Source organism: Prionailurus viverrinus, chromosome C2, assembly GCF_022837055.1.
Source record: "Prionailurus viverrinus isolate Anna chromosome C2, UM_Priviv_1.0, whole genome shotgun sequence".
NCBI lineage: Eukaryota > Metazoa > Chordata > Mammalia > Carnivora > Felidae > Prionailurus > Prionailurus viverrinus.
The window spans coordinates 152,094,550-152,120,343 of record NC_062569.1 but is presented as its reverse complement, the minus strand read 5'-3'; the positions used below and the strand labels follow the sequence as shown (position 1 = coordinate 152,120,343).

General features: G+C 47.7%; 1 protein-coding gene across 1 annotated transcript in view; it reads left to right on the top strand.

Annotated features, from left to right (window-relative positions):
- The window catches only part of KCNJ6 (potassium inwardly rectifying channel subfamily J member 6), a 73,595-nt gene that overhangs the window by 1,512 nt on the left and 46,289 nt on the right, over positions 1–25,794 (top strand). The window contains exon 3 of the mRNA XM_047874073.1: positions 386–1,306. Coding sequence (XP_047730029.1) covers positions 386–1,306 — 921 coding nt within the window. The remainder of the gene's footprint in view (positions 1–385; positions 1,307–25,794) is intronic.

The window sequence follows — 25,794 nt, the reverse complement described above, 5'->3', positions numbered from 1 at the left end:
GGCTGGGGGGCAGAATCAAGACTGTCTGAATTCAAACATTTCTTTATCCAGCGTGTGCTGGAGGCCACGTGACGCCATCTCAGATAAGAGTGGGAAGGCATCCCACGGAGGGGCTGGCTCTTAGAACTTGCTGGTAGGGAGACAGTTTCACAGCAGTAAGCTCCGTCCCGGTGGGAAGGGTGAGGAGGTACCCACACAAGCTAGATGGCAGGGCACAGGAGTCCAGGTCAACCAAAGGCCCACCCAGAGATGCCAAATGAAAATGGCTTCATCTATTCTGGTAATAACTACACGAATGCCGTGTACTGTACACAGTGTGGTTTCCGTGACCCCCAAAGAACCAGAATTTCATTCAACTTTTCTTTTCTTTCCTCCAAACCACCAGCTAACGTCCTGGAAGGCGACTCCATGGACCAGGATGTTGAGAGCCCTGTGGCCATTCACCAGCCAAAGTTGCCTAAGCAGGCCAGGGACGACCTGCCAAGACACATCAGCCGAGACCGGACCAAAAGGAAAATCCAGAGGTACGTGCGGAAGGATGGAAAGTGCAACGTCCATCATGGCAACGTGAGGGAGACCTATCGCTACCTGACCGACATCTTCACCACCTTAGTGGATCTCAAGTGGAGATTCAACCTGTTGATCTTCGTCATGGTTTACACGGTGACTTGGCTCTTTTTTGGGATGATCTGGTGGCTAATCGCATACATCCGAGGAGATATGGACCACATAGAGGACCCCTCGTGGACTCCCTGTGTCACCAACCTCAACGGGTTCGTCTCTGCTTTTTTATTTTCGATAGAGACAGAAACCACCATCGGTTATGGCTACCGGGTCATCACAGACAAGTGCCCAGAGGGAATTATTCTCCTCTTAATTCAATCTGTGCTGGGGTCCATCGTCAATGCATTCATGGTGGGATGCATGTTTGTAAAAATATCACAACCCAAGAAGAGGGCAGAGACCCTGGTTTTTTCCACCCATGCGGTGATCTCCATGCGGGATGGAAAACTGTGCCTGATGTTCCGAGTAGGGGATCTTAGGAATTCCCACATCGTAGAGGCTTCCATCCGAGCCAAGTTGATCAAATCCAAACAGACCTCAGAGGGTGAGTTCATCCCCTTGAACCAAACAGATATCAATGTAGGGTATTACACCGGGGATGACCGTCTATTTCTGGTGTCGCCACTCATCATCAGCCACGAAATCAACCAACAGAGTCCTTTCTGGGAGATCTCCAAAGCCCAGCTGCCCAAAGAGGAGCTAGAAATTGTGGTCATCCTAGAAGGAATGGTGGAGGCTACAGGTAAGACGTGTTCCGTGCTGGGGCATCTGTGGGATCGACGCTCTTTGTGAGCTGGCCCTGACTTATTTATGATGAAATATGAAAAACTGAACCTCCCTATCGATCTCATCCCTTCGTTTCATGACATAGTATATATACCTCTGTGTCCTCTAACCTCACGTAGCCACCAAGAAGTCTAACCATTTAGCTTTTGAAAAGCTTTTGGAGAATAAACTAATAAGTCATTTTTCGAAAGCACCATGTACTATATTTTAAATTTCCAAGTGTTTCTGTAAGTTAAAATCTTATCTGTCTCTGAAGCGCTTTTAAATGGCTCTAAAACATTACCTGATTTAAATACTTGAGGTGATTTAATAGCAAGCCAAGAGGAAAAAGTTTAGCCTTTCAAAGGAAGGCTGACAAATTGCTTTAATAAAAGTGCAATTACACCCCTTCTTTGAGAGCCATTTGTAAGACCCGGGGCCCTGGCTGTGCTTTGATATCAAGTGAAAGCTGGGTGTCTTTCTGTATACTCTACCTGCTGACCCCCCAGCTGATATGATTACTGCAGTAAATAATCCTAACAGGAAAGGGGAAAAAAATTGAAGATCCGTTCATCACAATCCTATTGACCCTTCTGCTGTTAATGGCTGATCATTGACGCGTTCTCGGGAAAACGATCTGTTCTCAAAATAGCGAAATGGTCTGTCTTTATTGAAGTCTCCACTCATATCTGAGTTTGGCACATGTTATACATCCCAGCAGCAAAGCAGGTCCTGCCTACGTTTATCAGTAACATTCCACAAAATAGAGCCAGACATTCTGACTTAAGCTAAGAATAGCGCCCCACTATAAAGTATAAACCCGAATCCAAATGCATTATTTTCTTTCCTGTTCTTCGGAGTTATCGACAGTAGTCTTAAAATCCTCTTTAGATGTGCAAGCTGCATTTCTGTGCTTTGAAGTCTGCAGCCTGCGGTTCTGGGTTCATTTCTATAATCTGAAAATGCGCGGCCAACAGCCTGGCCCCAGATTCTTTTTCCACCCATAACCTGAGCTCAGTCATCCCTTGAAAGCCGTCGGTCCCATGTTGCTGCTTCCCTGTACCCAACAGCAGGCAAGATCATTACCTCTAACTAACTTCTCTTGGAGCGGTGGAAACTTTCGCCGTCGGTTTTTTAAACGCAGCCAGCAATGAAAATGTGAGTAAAAGTCTTTGCGTGGGGCTCAACGGTAGGACTGTGCTCCTTTCCGTAGAACAAAAGGAACACGGACCAGATTCGAAACTGGCTTTACAGAATAACAAAATAATTCACGTGAAATACTAAGAACCGCACATGTGAACGGGTTATCTGCACCTTGAGCCTGACTCTCCCCGAGTACTCATGAGGCAAGGCTGTGTGGGGGGAGGAGGAAGAAGAGAGGGGAGGAGGGAGGGGAGGAGAGAGAGGAGGAAACAATCCAAAGCAGGAGCCCGGTCATTTTCTCGCCGACCAGAAACTTCTCCCACCTCGGCTCAGCACGGGGACTCTGGATCCCCCTAGTGGTGACCATTGCCATACAGCCGCTGGCAGCACAAACCGACCACTCGTGATGTAGCCTTTATATCAGATTCCTCATTACAAACCCTCCCGGTAGGACATGAGGGAGGGGAGTGGACAAGCCTTCTTATCGTTGCGTCTTTGAGCTCAAGGAGCAAAAGCCACTGAGATGTCCCCTCTGGTTACTGGTGCTAATCAGAGCCGCAAACCGCAGGAGCTCAGCTTCAGGTTCCCTCAGACCAAAGCCCGATCTTGAGCAAAGTAAATGAATCCAGAATGAGCAAATTATCTTTGTGATGTCCCTGAGTTGGAATTCTCCCTGGGGCAGACTCTGTCTTTCTGATGGCAGCTTGTGATGAGTGAGACCTTCTACAGGGAAGAACGTTTTCTTGGTAATTAACAGTGATACTCGCCTCCGAACAGTCAGCAGCCTTTCTTCCTGCTTTTCTTAGAGAAAACTTGGTAGTTGCCAGCATAACAAAAATCAAAACACTTATCGCTGCTCCTGGGGAAAGGCAACTGCTCCTAATTTAAAAACATAAAATAAAGTTTTCTCATTTCTGTTATGTGGAGGGAAGAATGTTCTAGAGAGTTCTGGGTTTGTCTGGAAGCTGGATATGTCCTGATCTTTTCCTAACGGGATTCATACAGTTCAATACTTCCAGCACATCTGATCTCTGAAGCTTCAGCAGGATACTTTTTCTGTGTGAATGAAATGCACAAATGGAATTTGTGGGTATTAAACAGACCCGTGAGGGATGGGAAGAATGCTTCAAGGAGTCAAAGCCACAGGAAAAAAAAAAATAAGCGTGAACCAAATGCACAGCAAGGAAAACAAATTCACAAGGATCTAATTATTCATTACAGGGCTAGATGGGAAGTCAGGAGCCTTGAAAACGGCAAGCTGACCCAACACGGTTTCCGCTTTATTCATGCCTTCTTTCAAAAATGACTTAGTTGACCTCAAACCACTGTCGGTGATCCCAGTTAGCAGGCATCTTCCAAGGATGAGCCCCACGCTGCAACATCACCACAGTGCTCTCCATTCACACACATTGTGGTACACAGTGATTCCAATGTGGTGTTTTCTGGAAATCTGAGCTATCCTGCAGTAAGCCGAGTATCCGCTGGGTCCTTTGGTCTGCCGAGCGCCCGGGGCCAGAACACGCCAGTTGGTCTTCTGTTGACGCATTATATTCTCTACTGCAGCCAGGCTGCTTTGCCCCATCACTCAGAGTTAGGCTCGATTTTAGAAAACGAAAAGTAAGCTCCTTGAAGACAGGACGCGATCTTGCCCAACGTTGATGCCCTGCAGGTCCTAGCCCGAGTCCCCCACTCGATAAGTCCCCTAGCCTCATAAAAGACAGACTCACACCCACCAAAGACAGACCCACATCCTCGGTGGGTGGCTCGCGGCCGGTCCAGCCCAGGGTCAGAGGGATGTGCACCGTGACCTCTCGAGAACCTTTCAGTCATGTGATTCTATTTTTGAAAACGAATCAAACCCTGGAAAATTCTGACACCAGCCACCCAGACATCTGGGAACTGGCCGTGGCTCATCCTGCAAATATATTTTTAAAGGGGGCCCTTTATGTTCCTGACACATGGGCAATTTTGAGATAGTGATGTTTACAAAAGGGTTCACAGCTACGTAAACAAACTTGCTCAGCAGCTGTGGCAAATGTGCTTTAAAATAGTAAAGCGTTCACATAGACTGTTATTTATAGAGGGCAAATTGGCCTGGAGGCTAGATGACAGCTACACAGAGCTGGGCCTGTTGCCAGCCAGCTCCCCACTAGAGCCTCTCTGATTGATGAACTTCCATATTTACCCCCCAACGATTATGCAACTCTGACAAGCAGTCCTTTCCAACACCTCAGCAAATGTGCCTGGTTAGCTGGGATGAATCCCCATTAAGCTTTTTGTTGTTGTTGTTACAGAAATCATAAAACTTAGACAAGAGTAGACCGAAAAGGATAATTAACTCTCATATACCCATCATTCAATTTCTAGGATTGTCAATTCACAGCCAAACTTGTTCCATTCTAGACCACCACTCCCTAACCGCCCCCCCCCCCCCCCCCCCCCCGGCCTCGGATCTTTTTCTCTACAACTCTTTCCTGTGTGTTTCTAAAAGGCAAGGGCTCGCACATACAACCGGAACACGGTGGTGACACCTAACATACCTAAAATCGTTAGTGATCATTCCTTAAGATCCAATATTCGGGTGTTCCAACTTCTAATTGTCCCACAGATGTCTTTTTTTATTGTTTTCAAAGCTGCTCGTTTGAAGCGGGAGCCAAATGAGGCTAGCACGCTGTGACCGCTTAGGATCTCGTGAAAGCCTCTTAATCCAGGAGCTCCACCTCCGTCTCTTGGGGGGTGTTTTTCTTTCAAGTTTTTCTCAAAGAAGGGGACTTCTGAAAGATTTAAATAATGCACAAAAAACTGGGGAAAGTGGAGGATGGAAGGAAGCCGGCTCAGTGGAGGTACACTGACACGGGACCGATGAGGACACAGGGCTGACAGCCCCGCAGCTGCCGGCTGTAGGAGGAGAGGGAGTGGGCATCCTAAACCCGAGAACGCAAACCGGAAGCAGGAAACCGGAAGTGGGGGGCGAATCGGAAGTAGTTGCAGTCTTTCGCCACAGGAAAACTCAGGGCCGTCTCTAGAATAATGTGTAGGCGGAAAGGGTTTTGTCGGTAAATCACGTGACAGATCACAGGATTTTTGAGTTGGAAGGGATCTTCACCAACTCTTCTTTTACAGAGGAAGTGGAAGCCTGACTAGTGCCTGGGCCCAGGTCAAATAGCCCCTGGCAGAGTAGGACCTTGAAACCCAGGATGGCCGATGTCACCCAGCCTCCACGTCCAGTGCTCTTTGCGTGGTGAATGCTGCTGGTTCATGAGGATTCAAGAGAGAAGTGCGCCCCAAAAAGAAGTGTCAAAGCAGGCTGCCCTCTCTTTTCCCCTCCCATTGGTCCCTCTTTTTCTTTAAGGTTACTCTGTTGGTCTCTACTGTTACCGATTCGCTTTAAAACTCTTGATGCATTCACATGAATTTTTAACAACCATGTATTCAGATGAAATGTGCTGCAAAGAGTTCTGAAATCTAAATTAAGTAAGCAATGTCTACACAAATACCCCTGGAAGAGGATGATGTTCTGTCAGAGCCGATTTCCAAATACCATTTTTCTTTGCTGTGATCAAAATGCCACTTCACTGTAATAGAGGAGACTATGAGATCACAGATTTTGAAAAGGTGGCATTTCGCAGATAAGATGGTTGAGTGTTAGCACTACAGTACTCTTAAGCTATTTCTGGTAACGATATTTCATACCCATTACATTTTTCAAGTCTCGTTTTCTCCTCTTGATAAGTTTCTGCTGATCCCTCCATGGGCAAGTCATTATCTCAGGATTTACCGCTTTTCTCTTAGGAGTTACCGCTTTTCTCTTAGGAGTTACAACCCCAGCTACCCAACCTGGGAAAAGAATTAATTGAGGTGATCTGAAATGTTAAGAACGTGGGTGAAAACCTCTTGGTAAATCTATATGAGGGGGAATACAAAAAATTTCAAGGACACATGAATTTATTTTTCCTAGGTAGAAATCTACCATTCATCAACATCAAGAAATCCAACTATGCTTTCTTCCTTGAGCGTTAGGTTCAAGTGATTTATTCAGGGCTTCCTTCCAAAATGTCTACCTCGATATGATATATCCCAGGAGTGTCATTGGCTGGCTAAAAACTGATGATAACTGCTTCCCCCAAATATGGTAAACATTTTGTGATCTTCAGCAGTTTGGGAACACTGTGTTCTGATTCATCACATGTCCTAACAGTCTGAGACTGGATACTGTAGACCGCACACAGGGTTTTAAGCTTTTCCACAACTCCTCTAAAAGGAAGAATATCATAACTCTGTTAAACAGTATCACTTTGTTAAATACACTGGGGAAAGCCATGTAAGTTGTTCACGCACACACGCACACTGAGCCAAACACCCAGAGGTGCTTCTTCTCCAGTTAAGCACGCCCTTGCTTTTCTGTCCTACACCAGTCCACCTGCAAATTCTCTTTGTTATATGAATCATTTAGTATGCCTCTTTTCTAAGAGCAATCTCTCTCAGCTACAGCCAAGCTTGTGTTTCTTCAGTCATTTATAGGGTCGGACCATCCTGGGCTCAAGCCACAGTTACGCCATTCACTGGCTTCCTTAGTCTCTCTATGCCTCGAGATTTCTTCCACACTAACGTTGAAGCAGTAACGGTACCTCCCGCACAGGTGATCTTTCGACTGTCTGGTTTTGTGAGAGCAGATCATTTCTTTCCCCGTAGACTGCACAGGTGAAAGGCCATATAGAACAAAACTTTGCGAGGGTGGGAAGCCTGGCAGTCCAAAGGGCCAATCCCGGAGAGTGGCTCCATTGGTTTTAGGGGCCTTGCCACGGATGCGTCGACAGAATAACAAATGACCCTCTGAAGGCCCTCTGCACAGTCAAAACGGCAAATGGTAACTTAGGATAGCCAGTTCAAGAAATGCATACTCACAACTGAGAGTAAATGCCAGCCTGGCCTCTGCCCCAGTTACTTACCGTGAATTACAAATCGATGGGCTGTGAATTAATGTGGATCACTGGACTCTGAAAAGACTTTGCATTCCTATTGATAGTAACATTTCATCATTATAATTTCTGCCCAAAGTGAACATGAATATAGATTATGCTCAGGTCTTCTAAGGCAACGGCTCCGTGAGGACAAGACCAATAGTCTGCCTCTGAAAACAGTATTTCTGTGTTCCCAGTTCTCCTCCTAGGTTTCCCATAACAACTCTAAGGTATCAGTTGACATCCCAACTTGAAGAATGTAGTTTTGTGCTGGTAACTCAACTAAATTATATTTAATTGCATAATAAGTCCTTAGAGATACTTCTGCCTTAAACTATAGATACGTTTCAACAAAGCAGACAGTCAGTTGACCCCTAAATGACACAGGGGTTAGGGACACTGACCACCCCCCATGCAATTGAAAACCCAGGGATAACTTCAACTCCCCAAAACTGAGCTACTGATGGCCTCCTGTTGACCAGAAGCCTGACCAATAACAGTCGACTAACACGTATTTTGTATGTTATATGTGATATATACTATATTCTTATAATAAAGTAAACTAGAAAAAAGGAAATGTTAAGAAAATCACAAGGAAGAGAAAATATATTTACAGTACCATATTGTCAAACAATCCACGCATGAGGGGACCCGCATAGTTCGGACCTGTGTTTTCAAGGGCCAAATGTAAATAGTAATTTCTGTATAATCAACTTTGTTGTTCTCTATTTATTAAGAAAGAATGATAGAGATACCGTAGCAGTCTGCCCACTGTAAGTTATGCTTCAGTAGCAAACAACCCTAAGGGCTTAAAACACATGGGTTTACTTCTCATTCACGTTACACATAAGTTACAGCTCGGTCCACCTCTGGTTTGCTCCAGGATGCCGACCGAAGGAGCCGGCCCTAGGGAGGACGTGTGGTTCTCATGGCAGGGAGAAAAAAGAAATGGCGGGACACCTCACTTCTACTCATCATGTATTAGTCATACCTAGCAAGTCACATGGCAGCGACTGATATCCATGGAATGGGGAAATAGATTTGCTTCACAGGACATGGAACAAGCAAACGAGAACAGAATAATACAATCCACCACAGATAACCAAGTGGTTTTGAAAACCACTGGTCTGAGTTAAAGTCATTAGTGCTGTTCACCAAATATGTCCGGCTTTCATCCTGCCAGACACACGTTAGGATCACATCTCCCCGTTCCTGTTGGGCATGGCCCTGTGGTACACGTTCCTCCAGAAGTCTACACATAAGCCATGAACATCGCTCTGGTGGAAAATGCTCCCTTCCGCTCGTAGGGTCCCCAGAGCCCACGTCACAGCAGAACCTCCATCATCCCGGACCGGAGACTGGCTTTGAAGGGAAGACCCTGCCGAGTCGCTCAGATCATATAGCACGACTGAGAGAAAGAGCCTCACGTTGTTGGTTACCATTGGGTTAAGCCACTGAAATGTGAGTTGTTTACTAGGATGGAGAAATCTAGCCTATCTTGTCTGATACAAAATGTCACACAGGGGCGCCTGGGTGGCTCAGTCTGTTGGGCGTCCGACTTCGGCCCAGGTCACGATCTCGCGGTCCGTGAGTTCGAGCCCCGCGTCGGGCTCTGTGCTGACAGCTCAGAGCCTGGAGCCTGTTTCAGATTCTGTGTCTCCCTCTCTCTCTGACCTTCCCCCATTCATGCTCTGTCTCTCTCTGTCTCAAAAATGAATAAACGTTAAAAAAAATTAAAAAAAAAACAAAAAACAAAAAACAAAATGTCACACTAACATTTTGACAAATTGGCTGTCGCATTGCTACTGGCTAGTCTAGACTGGCCCTGAAATGAATCGGTAGCTAGCTACTCTGCAGAACCCCCTCTCCTTCCTTTAAGTCCCATCTTCGCAGGGTAAGCTTTTCAGTTCAGACAGGCTGACTTCAAACTCTGCCTCCACGCCTGACTGCTGGCGAAATTGGGCACATCTCCTTCCTTAACTTCACCAAACCTCTTTTTCCATTCTGGAACATGAGAATGTTCCTTAAACCTGCAACATGGCTCCACGAGCTAATACGTGTAAGTCATTCATCATGGGACCTCATGCACAGTAAGTGCTCAATAAATTTACAGAGTGCCTCTGTAATTCTGTGACTCGCACTATTTTCACCCGTCATTTCTGGAGTGCCTATCAGATGCCGATTACTTTAGTAGGTGCTCTGCACATAGATTATTTTCAACCCTCAAGACAATTCTGAAAGGTAGGTGTCATCCTCGTTTGACAAGTGAGGGGTTGACTCTCGAGTGGGGGGCTAGAGAGCAACTTTCCCAAGATTACCCATCTGGTATGGTGAGAAAGCCAGGATCCAGTCTCAGAAACGCCCACCTCCCCAGTCTGTCTGCCCCACGCCTCTCTGGAGGAGACTTGGTGCACACAGCCACATTTTAAAGGAGCAGTTAGTGATTCCGTGTCACTAGCACACTGACAATTATGGCTCCATGATATATTCTCCTTTGATTACTTACTGGCTTTCGTTTGCCCATCAGGCTCCCCTTCCCCGACTGTAACCGACGGGAGCAATCTGATCTTCCATAACATTTAGCACTGAGTCTCTTGAAAGGACACTTATTGGCTCATACTCCAGGTTCCGCCCAGCTCAGTGTTATCAGGTGACCATGCCAGCTGATGCTCTGGGCCAACCCCCTCCAAAGCAGCCTGCTGCCATGCCAAGTATAACCCAAAGTGCAGTCAAGCAGCCGGCTCACAAACCCTGAGGGGAGGAAAAAATAAAATTTAATATTGAAAGGGAAGGATCAACTTTGACTCTGAGCGCCCTGCCCGAAAGCATGATGATAAAAAGATTTAGGCTTTGACCAGCCTCATTAAACCTTGTTGGGGTTTCCATTTCATTGTGAAATGTCCAACAAGACTCTTTCGGGGGTTTGATGATGGTGATGACAGTTTTTCTCTGGGCACTGAGGTCATCCTTAGAAGGTTTCAAGTAAACGTTTGCTGAGTAAATGCATTTGCTTTTACATTTTCGCAAGCATATTTTACATGGGGTGACTATTAATAGGACTCTGGGAAAGCCGGTGGATGAGAAGGAGTTAATGGGTGATGACATGGAGGAGCACCCATGGTACAAGCACTGAGGGGACAAGGCTAAAGCTTGAGTCTAAAATGGATTAATGCCCTGTTCACACTGGCCCCAGATTAAGTGTGCTTAATTACAAGTCAGAGAGCTTACAATAGCAGTAAAGTATGAGTCCTTTACTTCCTTGAGATCCTTGGTTTTCTATATGGTCTGTCTCGCAAAACCAAGTTGGAAAAGTTGTCAAGCTTCAGAGGAACAAAAATGATGCCGGTCCGTGACTCTGGCGGAAGCTCTTAAGAATCCACAAGGTCCAAAAATGGCCGAGAAAGATTTCCAAACACCTATGAGTCTTTCCAGCATAATTCCTTCGTGTTCACCCAGAGGCACCTCAGCATGTTCAGCCTGGCCTGAAGACCCTGTCGTCAGCCCCCACAGCCAGGGAAAGAAAGAGGTCACACTCATTAAGCCAACAGCAGATGACTATATTTGGGAGGTAGGAACCTGACTGGCCATGGACAGACCAGGCCAAGAGCAAGGAAGGGCAAGGATCCTCCCAGTACAACTTTGCAGCCTTCACTGCTGTGGGGATCTGGCACAGAGTCACCCCCTACGTTTGGTGGATGAATTGACAAAAGCCTCCCCTGTGGCTGGAAATACCCTTCTTGACTTTGAAGAAGCTAGCTGAGGACGCCACGAGTTTCCATGTCAACAAAGCAAGGTGTCCTCTATCGCCATATTGAGGGGTAGAACGTCACCGTGGCATTTCTTCCCTTGAGTTCAACCCGATACCCGCTCAACCCGGTGGAAAGGGGGCATCTCGTGAGTAACGAGCATCCGTAATCTGGGAAGGCAGCGGTCCAGTGGACAGGAGACAGAAAAGACATTAGATCAAAATGTGCCGTTGCTTTCACGGCATCCCACATTTGCTGCCCTAGGGTCTGTCCTTAGGATGAAACCAAATCTGTTGATGAATCCAAGGAGTGTGCATTTAAGTTCAAATGCTTAGTCTGTTCATGTTCTCATCCACCAAAATCATGATTTCTACTTCCTCCTCTCTCTTCAATCTCACACGACTTCTTCTTAGACAACAACCTGGCTTCACACTAGGTTGAGAAAAGAGACGTAATCACAATGGACCAATGGTCCTGACTCGGCCACGTCTACCACCCTACCTGGGCCTTTAACCCTGTTTCTTCTTCCCTCTGAGCCCATTCTATCTGGAATCCTGTTGTCTATTTTCCCTCTGAGCCATTTCAGCCAGGCCCTTGGCTTTACCATCTTTTTTTTTGGCTTTGCATGTGACATCAAATTTCTGTCTCTGGCCCCAACCTCTCCCTGACGTTCTGCACTCAGAGATCTAGCTGCCTCTTGGCATCCCTATTGAGATGCCCAACAAGCCTGTACAACTAATGCGGCCAAAGCGGAAACTAAAGATTCTAGAATCCTCTATTATTTCTTCCCCTCTCCATCTTCCCCATGTCCATAAATGCCATCATCAATCATGCAGTGACTTACATCACAAACTGTAGCAGCATCCTTGATTCATCTCATCCCCTTACCACCTGGAAGTCCTTCCAAAATACGTCTGCGGCCATGGCTACCACCCCAGATCAGGTCGTCGTATTGTGGAGGGAACAGCGTTCAACTGAGTCTCCCTGCTTCACTTGGACCATCCTACAAAAGTCCATCTTGGGGCGCCTGGGTGGCGCAGTCGGTTAAGCGTCTGACTTCAGCCAGGTCACGATCTCGCGGTCCGGGAGTTCGAGCCCCGCGTCAGGCTCTGGGCTGATGGCTCGGAGCCTGGAGCCTGTTTCCGATTCTGTGTCTCCCTCTCTCTCTGCCCCTCCCCCGTTCATGCTCTGTCTCTCTCTGTCCCAAAAAAAAAAAAAAAAAAAAAAAAGTCCATCTTGCCCATAGCGTCCAGAGTGCTTTTAATAAATGTAAACCAGAGCAAGACATCCCCATGCTTAAAGCGCTCCGACAGAGTCCCAGAGTGCTTGGAAAATCCCGATTCCTTGCCGAGGTCCACAAGGTCCGTCTGGCCCGGCTCCGGCCTGCTTGTCTGCTTTTACCTCTAACCACTTTTCCATCTGACTCACCACGCTGCAGCCGTTTGAGCCCTCCATTCTGAGCACAGAGAATCCTCCTCAGGGAGGTCTCCTCCAACCACCCAAGAGGAACCAGCTCCAGTCACTGTGCCTCCATCATGCTATGTGGGACGTGTCACCAGCTGACATTATCTTGTTATGTGTTTATTAACAATCAGAATGGAAGCTCCATGACGGCAGGGCCTTGTCCTGTCTTTGCTAGGCTCCCAGTACCAGGAACAGTGCCTGGACCATAGCAGGCACTGGCTAAATATGTAAGTGTCAGGGTAAACGAATGAAGGAACGAGTAAGATTCCTATATGATCACAAAGTGGTCTCTTAAGCACTAGAGAAAGTCTAGAGTCATTTAAAATTGCCAAAAAAAAAAAAAAAAAAAAATCCATCTGGCTTGCCTAAAGCCTCTGCCTCCTGACATTGGGAATCACTCCAGGGACAAGCTCCTCAGTCTTCCTCAAGACTCCCTTCCACTCTCTGCCACTGAAAACTTTCAGTGGGTCCCCAGGGCTCTGTCCTGAGCTCTGATCACTTCCTTCCACACATCCTCCCAGAGCAACCATTCCCTGCCTCTTGGAGTCAACTCCTGTCTGCTCCCTCGTCTGTAGTCCACACTTTGAGGCATCAAACCGCCAGTCTCCCAGTCGCCCGGGTCAGAAAGCTGGCTGTCGTCTTACAGTGTGCCTTCCCTCGGGCACTTCAGCTTTCTCACGCCCAACCATTTCCCCAAGTCCTGGACTGCTACTGGCCCAGAGGGCACCTTTGTGCGAAAGAGGAAAAGCCATCCCTCCTCAAGACACTCTACTGCCATCTGCTGGGAAATTTGTGTAACAAACAAACAAGCTGATACTCAGATGTAATGAGCTGTCCAAGGTACATCCTGCACAACCATATGCGGCAGCCCCGGCTAAGCTGGCCCCTTCCATCTCTTACCCGTCTGTAGCATCCAGAGGAGCTCTCCTTTCCAGCATCTAGGCCACCACACTGGTTCACAGCCCCACTCCCTTGCCCTGGACTATTAACCCGCCTGCACGGGAGTCTTGTTTTGGCAATCCCCCTCCTTGCAATTGTCAGAAGAAACTTTGTAACCTACAAACAGCATCTTCTCACTCCCCAGTTCGTTCTCAGCAGCTTCCCAGCAGTTGGAGAATAAAGCCCAGTCTCCTCTGTATGTCTCAGTCGTGCACCTGCCCAGGTGCTCTGTCACATCCTCCGCTACATGCACCTGTGGCTGAAATTCCTGACCATGCCACACGTTATTTCGCCGCTGGCCTGCGCATATGCTGTGACATTCTCTCCATCTAGAATATGCTTCTCCATTTTTACCTTTCTGATAACTCCTACTCATCTACTGAATTTCCCTGCAAATGCTGCTCCCCGACATACATGAAACCTTAATGACTGCTTGGTTCTCCCTGTCTGCCTCCTCTACGCTTCCACATATTTCCATCACATCTACTGCATTGTGGGTGATTGACCAACGGCTGGGTGCCCCCGGCAGACTTTACATTTTTAGGGATAAATATTGTGCCTCCCCCCGTTCTCAACAACTAGCACAATTTGGCACATGGCAGGTGCTCAGTAAAAGGGATGAATACCTAAATGATTTTTTATTCTTTTATTTTAATTTTTTAACAGGTATTTATTTTTGAAAGACAGAGAGAGAGAAAGCACAAGCAGGGGAGGGGGAGAGAGAGAGGGCAACACAGGATCTGAAGCAGGCTCCAGGCTCTGAGCTGTCCATACAGAGCCCAACGTGGGGCTCGAACCCACGATCCGTGAGATCATGACCTGAGCTGAAGTCAGAGGCTTAACCGACAGAGCCACCCAGGCGCCCCCATACCTGATTTTTTTTTAATCAGGGTCTGGCCTTCCCAAATGTGTCTCAGGCTCTCCAGTACATGTCTTCTTCACCTGGTACCATGTTATCTCAACTCTACCAACAGCCAAGGGATCCCTGCAAGGGCTACATCTGCCTTCCCTATGAGGCTGTTATATCATTTAATTTAAAAATTAAAGGGGCACCTGGGTGTCTCAGTCGGTTAAACATCCAGCTTCGGCTCAGGTCGTGATCTCATGGTTCGTGAGTTCGAGCCCCACGTCGGGCTCCGTGTCAACAGTGCAGAGCCTGGATGGGACCCCACTTTGAGTTCCCCACCCAACATTCAGCAGGCATCTTATAAACTCCATCTGATACATACATGCGGATAGTTTAAGGCAGAGACCCAAAAGGTAAACTCGTCCCAGAATTTGGTCTCATATTGCACAAGGGGTTCCGCCAAATAGAAATACCCTTGATCCCCTTCTGAAAGTAGGTCTAGTCCAATGGAGACTCTCGGGCTCCCAGAGCAACCGTCCCCCCTGGCTTTCATGTCACCTCGTTCCACACACAGACCGTTCCCTCTGAGATCGCCTGGTTCCGCTCACGAGCCTCCTCCCCTCTGCCAAGGGAACGGACAAGTGTCTCAGAAGAGCAAAGCATGGGAAAGGCTGGACCCTTTGCCCAAGTTTCCAGTCCATAAGGAAGGATCTCCCTATGCAACCCTCGCTCGCCACGGTTATGAAGGGTGAGGGGCGATGCTAAATCAGGACGCACCACCGCACCCCTGACACCTCCTAAGAGGCCTTTCTGAAGGCAAAAACTCAACAGGCAGGGCGTCTTAGGCTGAGGTGTATTCAGTCAGCAGGCAAGGATTTTCCAGAAACTTCCATGTGCGTGGCATGGTACAAAGTTAGAAGAACACAGTCCTGTCCTTAGGGAACTCACATTTTAGAGCAGGGGGTTGGCAAGATGTTTTCTGTTAAAAGGCCAGGTAGTAAATATTTTACACTTTGTGACACCTCTGTCACAATGACTCAACTCTGCTGCCATCGCATGAAAGCAGCCACAGGCAACAAGGCTAAACGTGAGCGTGGCTGTGTCCCAATCAAACTTGATTTATGGACACATAATTTTCAGGTGTCATAAAATATTCCTCTTCAGGGGTTTTTTCCCAGCCATTTAAAAACGTCAAAACCATGTTTAGCTCTCCCCGGCTCTAGCCATCGAGACAGACACAAACAAATCACAATACGATACAAAGTGGAATCATGGAAGGTAAAGGGAACATTTGAAGTGGGGGTGGGGGGGTGCGGGGACAGTATCCATGGGCTCTGCTCGGGTAATCCCCGTCCGAACTGCCCTGCAGACCTGCTCCACGTCGTCCCCGTCGACCAGAGCGGCAGGCAGGACCCCTCCCTGGGAAAGGAGATGTGGCCACAACCCATGGAAAGATGAAATCAGTCACATCTGCCTCCCCCAGAATGAGAACACAAGAGAGGGCAGAGGTTTCCTGACCTTAGCGAGAGAGCTAAACCTGAACTTCTGTTCAAAAACAGAGACGCGTCACTAAAAGGTACTATTAATAACATCATGCTTTAAAGAAAAAAAGAAAAAAGGACGTGAACGGTTTTGTTTCATGAGGGTGTGTGCCGACTCCCCCTTTCCCTTTTTGCTCGTTCTGTTTTGCTCTGGGTGGAAAGTCCTCCCGCCACTTCAAGTTTTCTGACTCTCCTCAGGGCAACATGCATTTTTTTTGTTAATGTGTATTGTTTTTGAGAGAGAGAAGGTGCAAGCAGGGGAGGCCAGAGCGAGAGGGGGGCAGAGGCGGCAAAGCAAGCTCCACGCCATCAGACTCACAAACTGTGAGATCGTGACCTGAGCCGAAGTCAGACGCTTAACCGAGTGAGCCACCCAGGCACCCCGTAGGCAAAATGTATTTTTAATACCATCAGTCCATCTGGAGGATGAAGGTTCTAAAGTCCGTTCCACCCTGAAGGAGACTCTTTTGGTCCAAACTCCACTCTGCCCCCAGCCCGCCCCCCGTTTTCTTTAAGAGATCGAGAGGGGGGGCGCCTGGGTGGCTCAGTCGGTTAAGCGTCCGACTTCGGCTCAGATCATGATCTCGCAGTCCGTGAGTTCGAGCGCTGCATCAGGCTCTGTGCTGATGGCTCGGAGCCTGGACCCTGCTTCTGATTCTGTGTCTCCCTCTCTCTCTGACCCTCCCCCGTTCATGCTCTGTCTCTCTCTGTCTCAAAAATAAATAAACATTAAAAAAATTTTTAAGAGATCGAGAGGAACATACATTAATTAGCCATCAACAAAGACTCTCAACCTTTGCTATAAATTACACATCCACACAAGACAACCCTACACGCTATCAGGCAACCCTGAGACACAGTCTGGACAGAAAGGTGTCCTTCTCAATCTAGTCCAAAATGCCTCCGATCATACAAAAGAGCTTGCTGACAAGACAGCCCACAAGTGAGATCACTCAACCTTTCCAGTGTCACTGACCAACCAATCGTGGCAGGGGTGAAGACCTCACACAGCCTCGCTGGCATGCTGTGGCTGTATTTCTCTCTAACTGCAGGATTTTTGACCAAAATAATTGTACTCATCTCTTGAATCACAGTAGCGTTTAGGAACTTTCCTTGATAAAAAACTGTTTCGCCGGAGCGCCGGGATGGCCCCGTCAGTTAAGCATCCAATTCTTGATCTCAGCTCGGGTCATGATCTCATGGTCTTGGGATTGAGCCCCGTGTCGAGCTCTGTGCTGACAGTGCGGAGCCTGCCTGGGATTCTCTCTCTCCTTCTCTCTGCCCCTCGCCCACTCACTCCCTCTCTCTCAAAAATAAATACACTTAAAAAAATTGTTTTCCCTAGAATGGATGTTCATTGGAAAATACACAGCGGGAAGCCTTGGGTTCTCTCCTGGCTCATATTTATTCTCTGTCTTTCCACACTGCCTTCTGTGGCTCCCTTTCCCCACCAGTCTGAATTCTCCAGACCCTGTAAGGTCCAACAGGTGCCACCTCCTCCAAGAAGCCCTCCCATGATGCAGCTGGCCCTGCATTCTCTCCTCTACTCAGGTCCTGTACTGTTTCCTATTTTCCTGAGTGCTGTTGCCTTCTCCCCAATAGACTGTGAGCTACACTAATCTTCTGGTATTCTCTCTCCTTTAACTCTTGGCCCCATGCTGAGCACATGAAGACCACAGTGCCTGTTTGCAACAACTCAGGGACCTGTCAGGGTACCTCTTGGCCTGCCCCTGTGGGTCCGAACCATGCCAAGGGTTCTGCGACAACTGTCGGGACAAGAATTGGTTGTGAGTTCATTTGCAGACATTGAACTTAGCTGACCCATTCCTCAGATTGATCCTGTTAGCCATGATCTATCACAAGTCAGGGTAGCAGAAACAGTCTTCCACATTTCACTGCATTTGCTTAATCATCCTCTCTAGATCTGGATGCAGATACCAACACAGATGTGTGTGTGTGTGGGTGTGGGTGGGTGGGTGGGTGGGTGTGTATATTGAAGATTCTTTTTAATCATTTGAAAGTCAGCTATACACATGACTCCCCTTGACCCCTAGATTCTTCAGGGTATGTTTTGTAAATGTGAAGACAGCGTTAGAAAACCACAGGGTAGGGGGCGCCTGAGTGGCTCAGTTAGATGGGCGTCCGACTTCGGCTCAGGTCATGATCTTAGGGCTTGTGAGTTCGAGCCGCACGTCGGGCTCTGTGCTACCAGCTCAGAGCCTGAAACCTGCTTCAGATTCTGTGTCACCCCTGCCTCTGCTCGCACGCTGTCTCTCTCTCTCTCGAAAAAGAAATAAACATTAAAAAAAAGAAGAAGAAAAGAAAACCACAGTGTAATCATCAAAATCAGAAACTTGATACTGATACAATGCTATTATCTAGCAGACCCGATTCAGAATTTGCCAAGCTTCCAAATAATTTCTCTTGTTAAAATCCCAGATCATACCATGTTGCCAAGTCTTTTCATCTCCTGCAATCTAGCGGAGCTCCTCTGTCTGTGTTTAACTTTCATGACATTAACTTTTTTTGAAGAGGGCAAGCCAGTTACTTTGTAAAATGTCCCTCGATTGAGATTTTTTTTTTCATGTTTCCTCATGATTGTATTCCGTTTATGCAGTTTTGACTAGAATAAACAGCCGTGGTGCTGTGTCCTTCTCGGTCCATCGTATCAGGAGGCACATGATGTCGGTTGTTGCTATTTGGGTGATGTTAACTTCAATCACAGGTTAAGGGGGTGCCTACCAGTTTTTTCCACTGTAAAGTTACTACTTTTCACTTTGTAAAAACTATCTTATGGACAGGTACTTTGAGACCTTGGAAATATCCTATTCCTCCTCAAACTTTCATTTTAGCACCCATTGATGGTTCTTATTTATGTCAACTAGGTACTACTAGGCTAGTTACCAAATGGTGATTTTTCTAGCTCCATGATTCTACATTTATGTGTTGGGTTTCAACTATAAAGAATAGCTTTTCTCCCTCCATTACTCATCTATCTATCTATCAGTATGGACCCACTGAGTCTTATTCTATTTAATGGATTACAATCTGCTATCATTATTTATTCACGATGCTCTAATTATCCCAGATTTGGCCAGTGGCATCCCCTCCAGGCAGGCTTCTTGTCTTTTGAAATTTTCTACACCATTTTTGTGTTCTTCCTTCCTTTATGGCACAAAAAAAGATGTTCTGAGCTTCCCCTGTACTTTTCCAGTGCCCGCTGGAATGGAATCGGACATTTCTCCAAAGATTCTTCATTCCCTTTAGGAAAGCACGGTCTTTAGAAGCCAAGACCTGGGCACCAGGAGTGCAGAGCAAGATGTCCATATTGGGCTCCTTTGGTTACAAAAGAGAAGGTCGGCTCTTCCCCAACTCCATTGACTGCTAAGCGTTTGTATCTGAACTAAACCAGTAACTCAAAAACACTGCACTCCAGGAACTTGTCAGGAAGAAAGCCCAAACTCTCATCACCTCCAGTATTTATCGGAAAGCTGATCTGGAGTGAAACAAATGGGGAGGACTGCGGGCAGCCACACAGCACTGCGTTCTTCCAGAAAGTCTAAACCCCAGCTTTCTTACCTACCAGAGAGGCAGAAGATGACCCTGTACTTAGCCCCCTGCCTGACGGAAGAGCACCCCCTTCATCTGACCCTGGGTCTGCTAGAAGGTGGTGCTAACTATAATTCAGGGCCCCGCCACCTTGTTGCAAACTCTTAGGGGAAATCTCCTCATGTCCAGGCACTAAGGGGAGTTGGACTTTTGCTTGGCAATTGCTTTCCCCGTCCGGGATGGATGCTGTAAATCCTGTAACGAGCCAGGTCTCCCTCGTGGTTGCAATAATGCCTCGAACCAAAGGTGCCGTGCATACAGCAAGGTTGTACCTGGTGACGTGTAGGTTTCATAACGCATGGATCCTGGTGCTTCTCACAGCCCCATCCTGGGGGGGGGGGGGGCAGGGGGAGGTTCTCTCCGCGGCATCCCCCCCAGCGTGATGGGAGCTATTTATATACTCTGTGTACTAGTTGTCTAGGCCCGCCATGAAACATACCACAAGCTGCATGGTTTAAACAACAGACATGTATTTTCTCAGAGTTCTGGAAACTGGAAGCCCCAGATTGAGGCGGCGGCAGATTCGGTGTCTGGTGGGAGGTCTCTTCCTGATTCTGCAGACAGCCACCTTCTCCCCGTGTCCTCGCTTGGCCCCTTCTTCTTTGCACTCAGAAAGGGAGCTCTCTTCCTCTTCTGAAAAGGACACCAGTCTTGTGGGAATCAGGCCCCACCATTATGCCCTCATTTAACCCTTATCCCTCCAAATAGGCTGGATCTGCAAGTACAGCCACACTGGGGCTCAGGACGCCCACGTCTGAATTTGGAGGTGGGACACAAGCCCCTAACGCTAGGTCACCTGTTTCTAGCCTTTGTGGACCAAGTCAGAGTAATGATGAGTGAACACTGCTTTCCTCCCAGCCAGGAGTCTGCAGGCTTCACAGAACTTCCCCACTCTTGACTGGCATGTCGAACGCCTAACCTCCCATTCCGCAGCCTGAAACGGAGCAAGGGCCACGCCTATGACCCGATTAATTGTACTTTATCTTAAAATTACGTGAAGTCAAATGCGCTGAACTTGGCTCATTGTTCCATAATCGAGCGGGACGGAAAAATTCTCAGGTGTTCCATCATCCCTCCCTCAAAGTTCCCACACCCCTTTTCTCTTTACTGTAACCTCTGAACCTGTCGTTGCTACGAGAGCCATCCAGGATGGGAAGGTCAAGAGCGCTGCATCGCTGTGCAAACCACCGACACAAACAGGCCTCAGGCCTTCACAGAAAGTGCCTTCAGGAGAAAGCCTGATGGCCTATGGCTACACATCACACATGGCCCCCAGCTTGGACTTTTCTCCCTCCAGAAACTTCTCTACACTCACCTTACATGGCCCTCAGGCAGGAAGCATGGTGTCTCTACCCAGTGCCAACCACAGCGCCTAGAGTTGTTTGTCTATAGGCCTGGGAAGCTGTGTTCCAGCTTATCCAATGGTGTTTCTGCATTTGTTCCAAGATCACAGAGCAATTCATTTTGCACTATCAACCCTGCTATGTCACTCACTCTCCCCCAATCTTTCCTGCCCACCGCTGACCGAGGGGCTCCGTGCTCTCAGGGCACCTGCCTTCTAGAAAGGCCCAAGGGCCCCATACAAAACTCCCACCCACCCATACGGTTGCCCTTCCCATCTTCTGTCTTGGCTCAGAGCCATCCAGTCCACCTTGCCTGGCCTCTTGCTCACCAGATTTGGCCATTTGGACCACAGCTGCCATTTCTAAGACACGACCCAGAATTCTCTCTTGTAGACTCACCCATCATAACCCAGACCTACATGCTCCTTCATTCTTCAACTCCAACAGACCCTGGGGCCACCGTCTTTCCAAAGAGGAAGTTCTGACACCAGCCCCCAATAGGTTACGTTAATCTAGAGATGACAGCATTTCCGTGTACCCTTGTTTATGCGGCATTGAACTAGTCAGCTCTATCGTCAAGAAGCAAGAAAATACGTACAACATAGCACTCAGTCCCATCTATTTCAGAAGGAAAAATTATGACATTTAAATAATTGATATGATAGATTTCCAAATTGCATTACTGTTATTAATTGCCTGCTGTCAAAATAGAAATTATCACAGGAATGTTTCCCTCTACCCATTAAGCCTTTTAATAAAAGCTGGAAAACAGGATGGAACACAAACAGCATAACTAGTCGTTACTGAGACCTTGTTTACAAGGTTGCTTACAGAATTCATTTCTCTGGGCTTATTCACAACACAAATAAAGGCTTGTATAAAAAGCTATCCCTTTTTGGTATCTATCGTTAAGAGCAAAATCTAATGCAGCTCTTCTATTCTAGCTTTAACTAAATAACCATTTACCTGGGGAAAGTGACTTCAGAACTGGGACTAACTAGTTGGTTCCTTGGCAGGTCACTGGGTGACCGTGGGGCTCGATGGGAGATCTGTGTCGTAGAGAACGTCTGCTTGTCAACATCCGTGACTCTTTGAAAGTGAACTGGAAGCATCCTCCCATTTCCTGATTCCCTCCAAAGCCAGGGTCTAAACTCTGTATTGCAGGGAGAAGGAAGGGTTCGACCATGAGGCCCCAAAGTCCTACCGGAAGCAGGAGAAGGTGGCACGTCCAGCTGACGCATGGCTCACGTTGGCCCCCACATTCCCGTTATCTTACAGGCTTTTCCACCAAAATGAGACTCGTGGAGAGGGAAGTTAGCGTTCCAGCCAGTAAGTGTAGGAACGGGCTGGTACAGCTGAAGAGATCGTCCGTGCTCTCGTGTCTACTTTAAACTAACAGGCTTTAAACACAATTCAAACTCCGTGTGTAGCACCTTGGAAATTATTCCGAAAGGGGAGAAAGAAGTTCAAGTCATTTATTTTTCCAAAGTAGAGGGAGAGGAAGCTGAAACACAGAAGTTCAGTGGAAAGGTGGGTGCCGCTCAGTGGTTTTTTAATCTCTAGAAGCGGACGTGTGGCAAATCCTATTGCCACAAACACCAAATTGCCATCCAAGTGTGTCAGAATTCAACTACATCAAACATCACTCGAAATAGACAAGCAGTCAGCTGAGGTTAGAGACGTTTGTTTAATGGTACAGCAAAACTTCTCGAAAGAGGTATTTGATCCGCAGGGGTAGATCACGGCACGAGCACACTGAATGAACACATTCGGTCGTCATCTATTCAACTTACCGAGTCCCGCACGGTCCGTGGTGTCCTGGTGGCCGTGCTTCCTGGGCAAGCACAGGTGTGCTGGTGACTATAGACGAGACCCCTGCCAAGTGGCCTCCAGCCGTGTCTCACGACACCCCCCACTGACATTGTCAGATCTCGGCTCGTGCCGAAAACCGCAAAGCACCTTGAGCTGGAGCTGTTCCTGGAGGCTGTCGCAGCCAGAGGCCAACGTGTGAATCGGGCATGGAACACCCGTCAAGCAGAACTCCAGGAGCCAGGCGTGGCTGGTGGCCCCCCGCAGCGGGTGTCAGCTCCTTCCAGCTTCCAACACGAGCAGCCGGGCGCCCCGTGGAAGGTGCGGGGCCGATGGTCAGAACCCAGTTTTGTGGCCCAACTTTCACCCACACTGACGGTAGAGGGTCAGAAATTGATGATTAGATCCTGTGACCCCAGGCCACTCTATCCCCATACCTGGCCAGCTGCCGCCGTGATGGCTTACCAGGCCAGCAAACCTGTGCTGATAGCCATCACGCACTGCTGTCCCCAATCTTCCTCCTCAAAGGTACAGCTTAAGAGGGCTTGGCGTGAAAATGAAAATAACCTGATAGCGTCACCCATGAACCACTTTGAGCTATCCTCGCTTATGACCCATTTCCTGTTTGGAAAGCAGAGGGCTCTGTGGCTTTTTTTTTTTTTTAATTCGTGTTTGTGCCCTGATTGCAGCCTTAGGCGATTATCTGAGGCAGCTGCTGTTCTTGGTAACCACGCTACTGTCCCCGGAATTCGCAAAGATCTTCATAGGCCTTTGGCAAGTTCAAAAGTCCTGAGGTTTCCCAAGATTCCCACAGCCCTTTTCTCCTACCAATGCCAGTTACAAATGCAAAGATGGGGAGCTCCCCTGTGGACAGTTGCTGAAGCCAAAACTCACCCCACAGAGCGCCCACTTATTTCGCTGCAGACGGACATTTTATGAAAAGTCTTGGCGTAGACGGTCCTTAAACTTCTACAAACTTCAACAAGATTCAAGGGGGAGATGATTAGTGTCAGGTGCAGGTGCCAGGTGCATGCTATAGAGTGGAGAGGCTTGAATGTAAATAATGATAATAATAATAAATGGAAAATGAGGGGACCCTGGGTGGCTCAGTCAGTTAAGCGTCCAACTTTGGCTCAGGTCATGATCTCGCAGTTCATGAGTTCGAGCCCCGCATCGGGCTCTGTGCTGACGGCTCGGAGCCTGGAGCCTGCTTCCAGTTCTGCGTCTCCCTCGCTCTCTGCCCCTCCCCCGCTCATGCTCTGTCTCTCTTTCTCTCTCAAAAATAAATAAACATTAAGAAATTTTAATAAAGTATAAAAGCTATAAACCTGAAAGTTCTGCAAAAAAGAGACTTCTCACTCTGCCCTGTACTTTCAGGAACAGACATGGATTTCTGTCCGTATTACATACACATATATGTACACAAACATACATATATGCACAGTGGTGTGAATCCACAGTACATATATTTAATGATATCTTCACTGCAGTTGAATTATATTGGTTCAGTACATACTGGAAGACGTCTCCATTTGACCTTCATCATGCTCTCTTTGCCAACACTGCCATCCATAATGTCACTGTGTCTGCTAAATACCTTTTCTTTTTTTTTTTAACATTTATTCATTTTTGAGAGTGAGAGAGACAGAGCATGAGCGGGGGAGGGGCAGAGAGAGAGGGAGACGCAGAATCGGAAGCAGGCTCCAGGCTCTGAGCGGTCAGCACAGAGCCCCGACGCGGGGCTGGAACCCACGGACTGTGAGATCATGACCTGAGCTGAAGTCAGATGCTCAACCGACTGAGCCACCCAGGCGCCCCTAAATACCTTTTCTAGAACACTAGGACAAGGAGAAATTACTTCCTAAGCAACCGGGTCTGGTTTCCAGCCAATACCTGCAAGACGGGTCTCATTAATGAACAATCTCTGGTATCTTAGCTGACACCCGGATCCCTCTTCCCCACCTCTCTGGCCGTTAGAATTCAACGTCCCCGAACAAGCCTTGCCACTGTTAAAGAAAAACCAGAGCCTGATAGTAGTCAAGGTGGTAAAGGCAGATTTTTAATAGGGGAAAGAGACCTCAGTACAGAGCGGGATTCAAGTCCAAATACATCAGAGTGGGCAGAGATTCTAGCTAAGGGTAGTCAGTGGATGGGAGATACCCAGAGGAAACATCGGGGGTCAGGGCATTCTGGCTAAACCGACCCAACAGGATCCTTGCTGAAGGCAGGCCAGGTGATCAGACCTCACCTGCGGATGGTGAGAAGGATGAGAAGCCTGATCAGGTGCTGAGGGCGATTGGATATCAGCGTGGGGGATTCTGGGTAACCTGACTTCACAGGACTCTGGCTAAAACTGGACAATACAAACACACAAGTCCAAAGGTCCAGGTCTCTTTGGGGAGGGCTCTTGAGAAGAGCCTGACGGAAGTGGGGTCAGGAGGGTCTCTGTGTCCAGCAGTGGGTCATGTGTCCCGGACCCATGTTATTGTCAGGCTCCATTAGGCTGACAGATGAAGGGGGGTTCACAGGGAAAGCCCTGGGCTTGTGATCAGAAGACGTGCTCACGACTTGACCCGGCTCCTTGTGAGCCATGTCCTTGACCAAAACATCTGGTTTACCTGGACCCCAGTTCTTCTGTCTGATCAGGGGCGATAATACCTGCCTGGCTTGGTTTGGATGATTATTAAATGAGATGATGCCAAAGGAAAACAAAATCTAGCATAGAATCTGAAATACAGTAGACATTTGAGGAAACGAAGGTGCTTTGAAACTACTGGTGTATCTGCTCAAAGGTTCTTCTCACCTATAAAATAGCAGGTGGTTTAAAGATCTAAAAATGTCAAGTTAGAAAAAGCACTCCCCTCCTTATTAGCAGGCAATTCTTTCTTAAGTTGAATTTCAGCAAGTTGAGCTGGGGATCCCATCATGTATAATTCAGACACGTTAGCACACTTTTGCTCTAAAATTATCTTTATAAGGGGGAAAAAATCCTGGTCTGCCAAGCCCATACAGAGGGTTCTTTTTCTCATTCAAGCCTCTTATACCCAAAACAGGTCAGGCAAA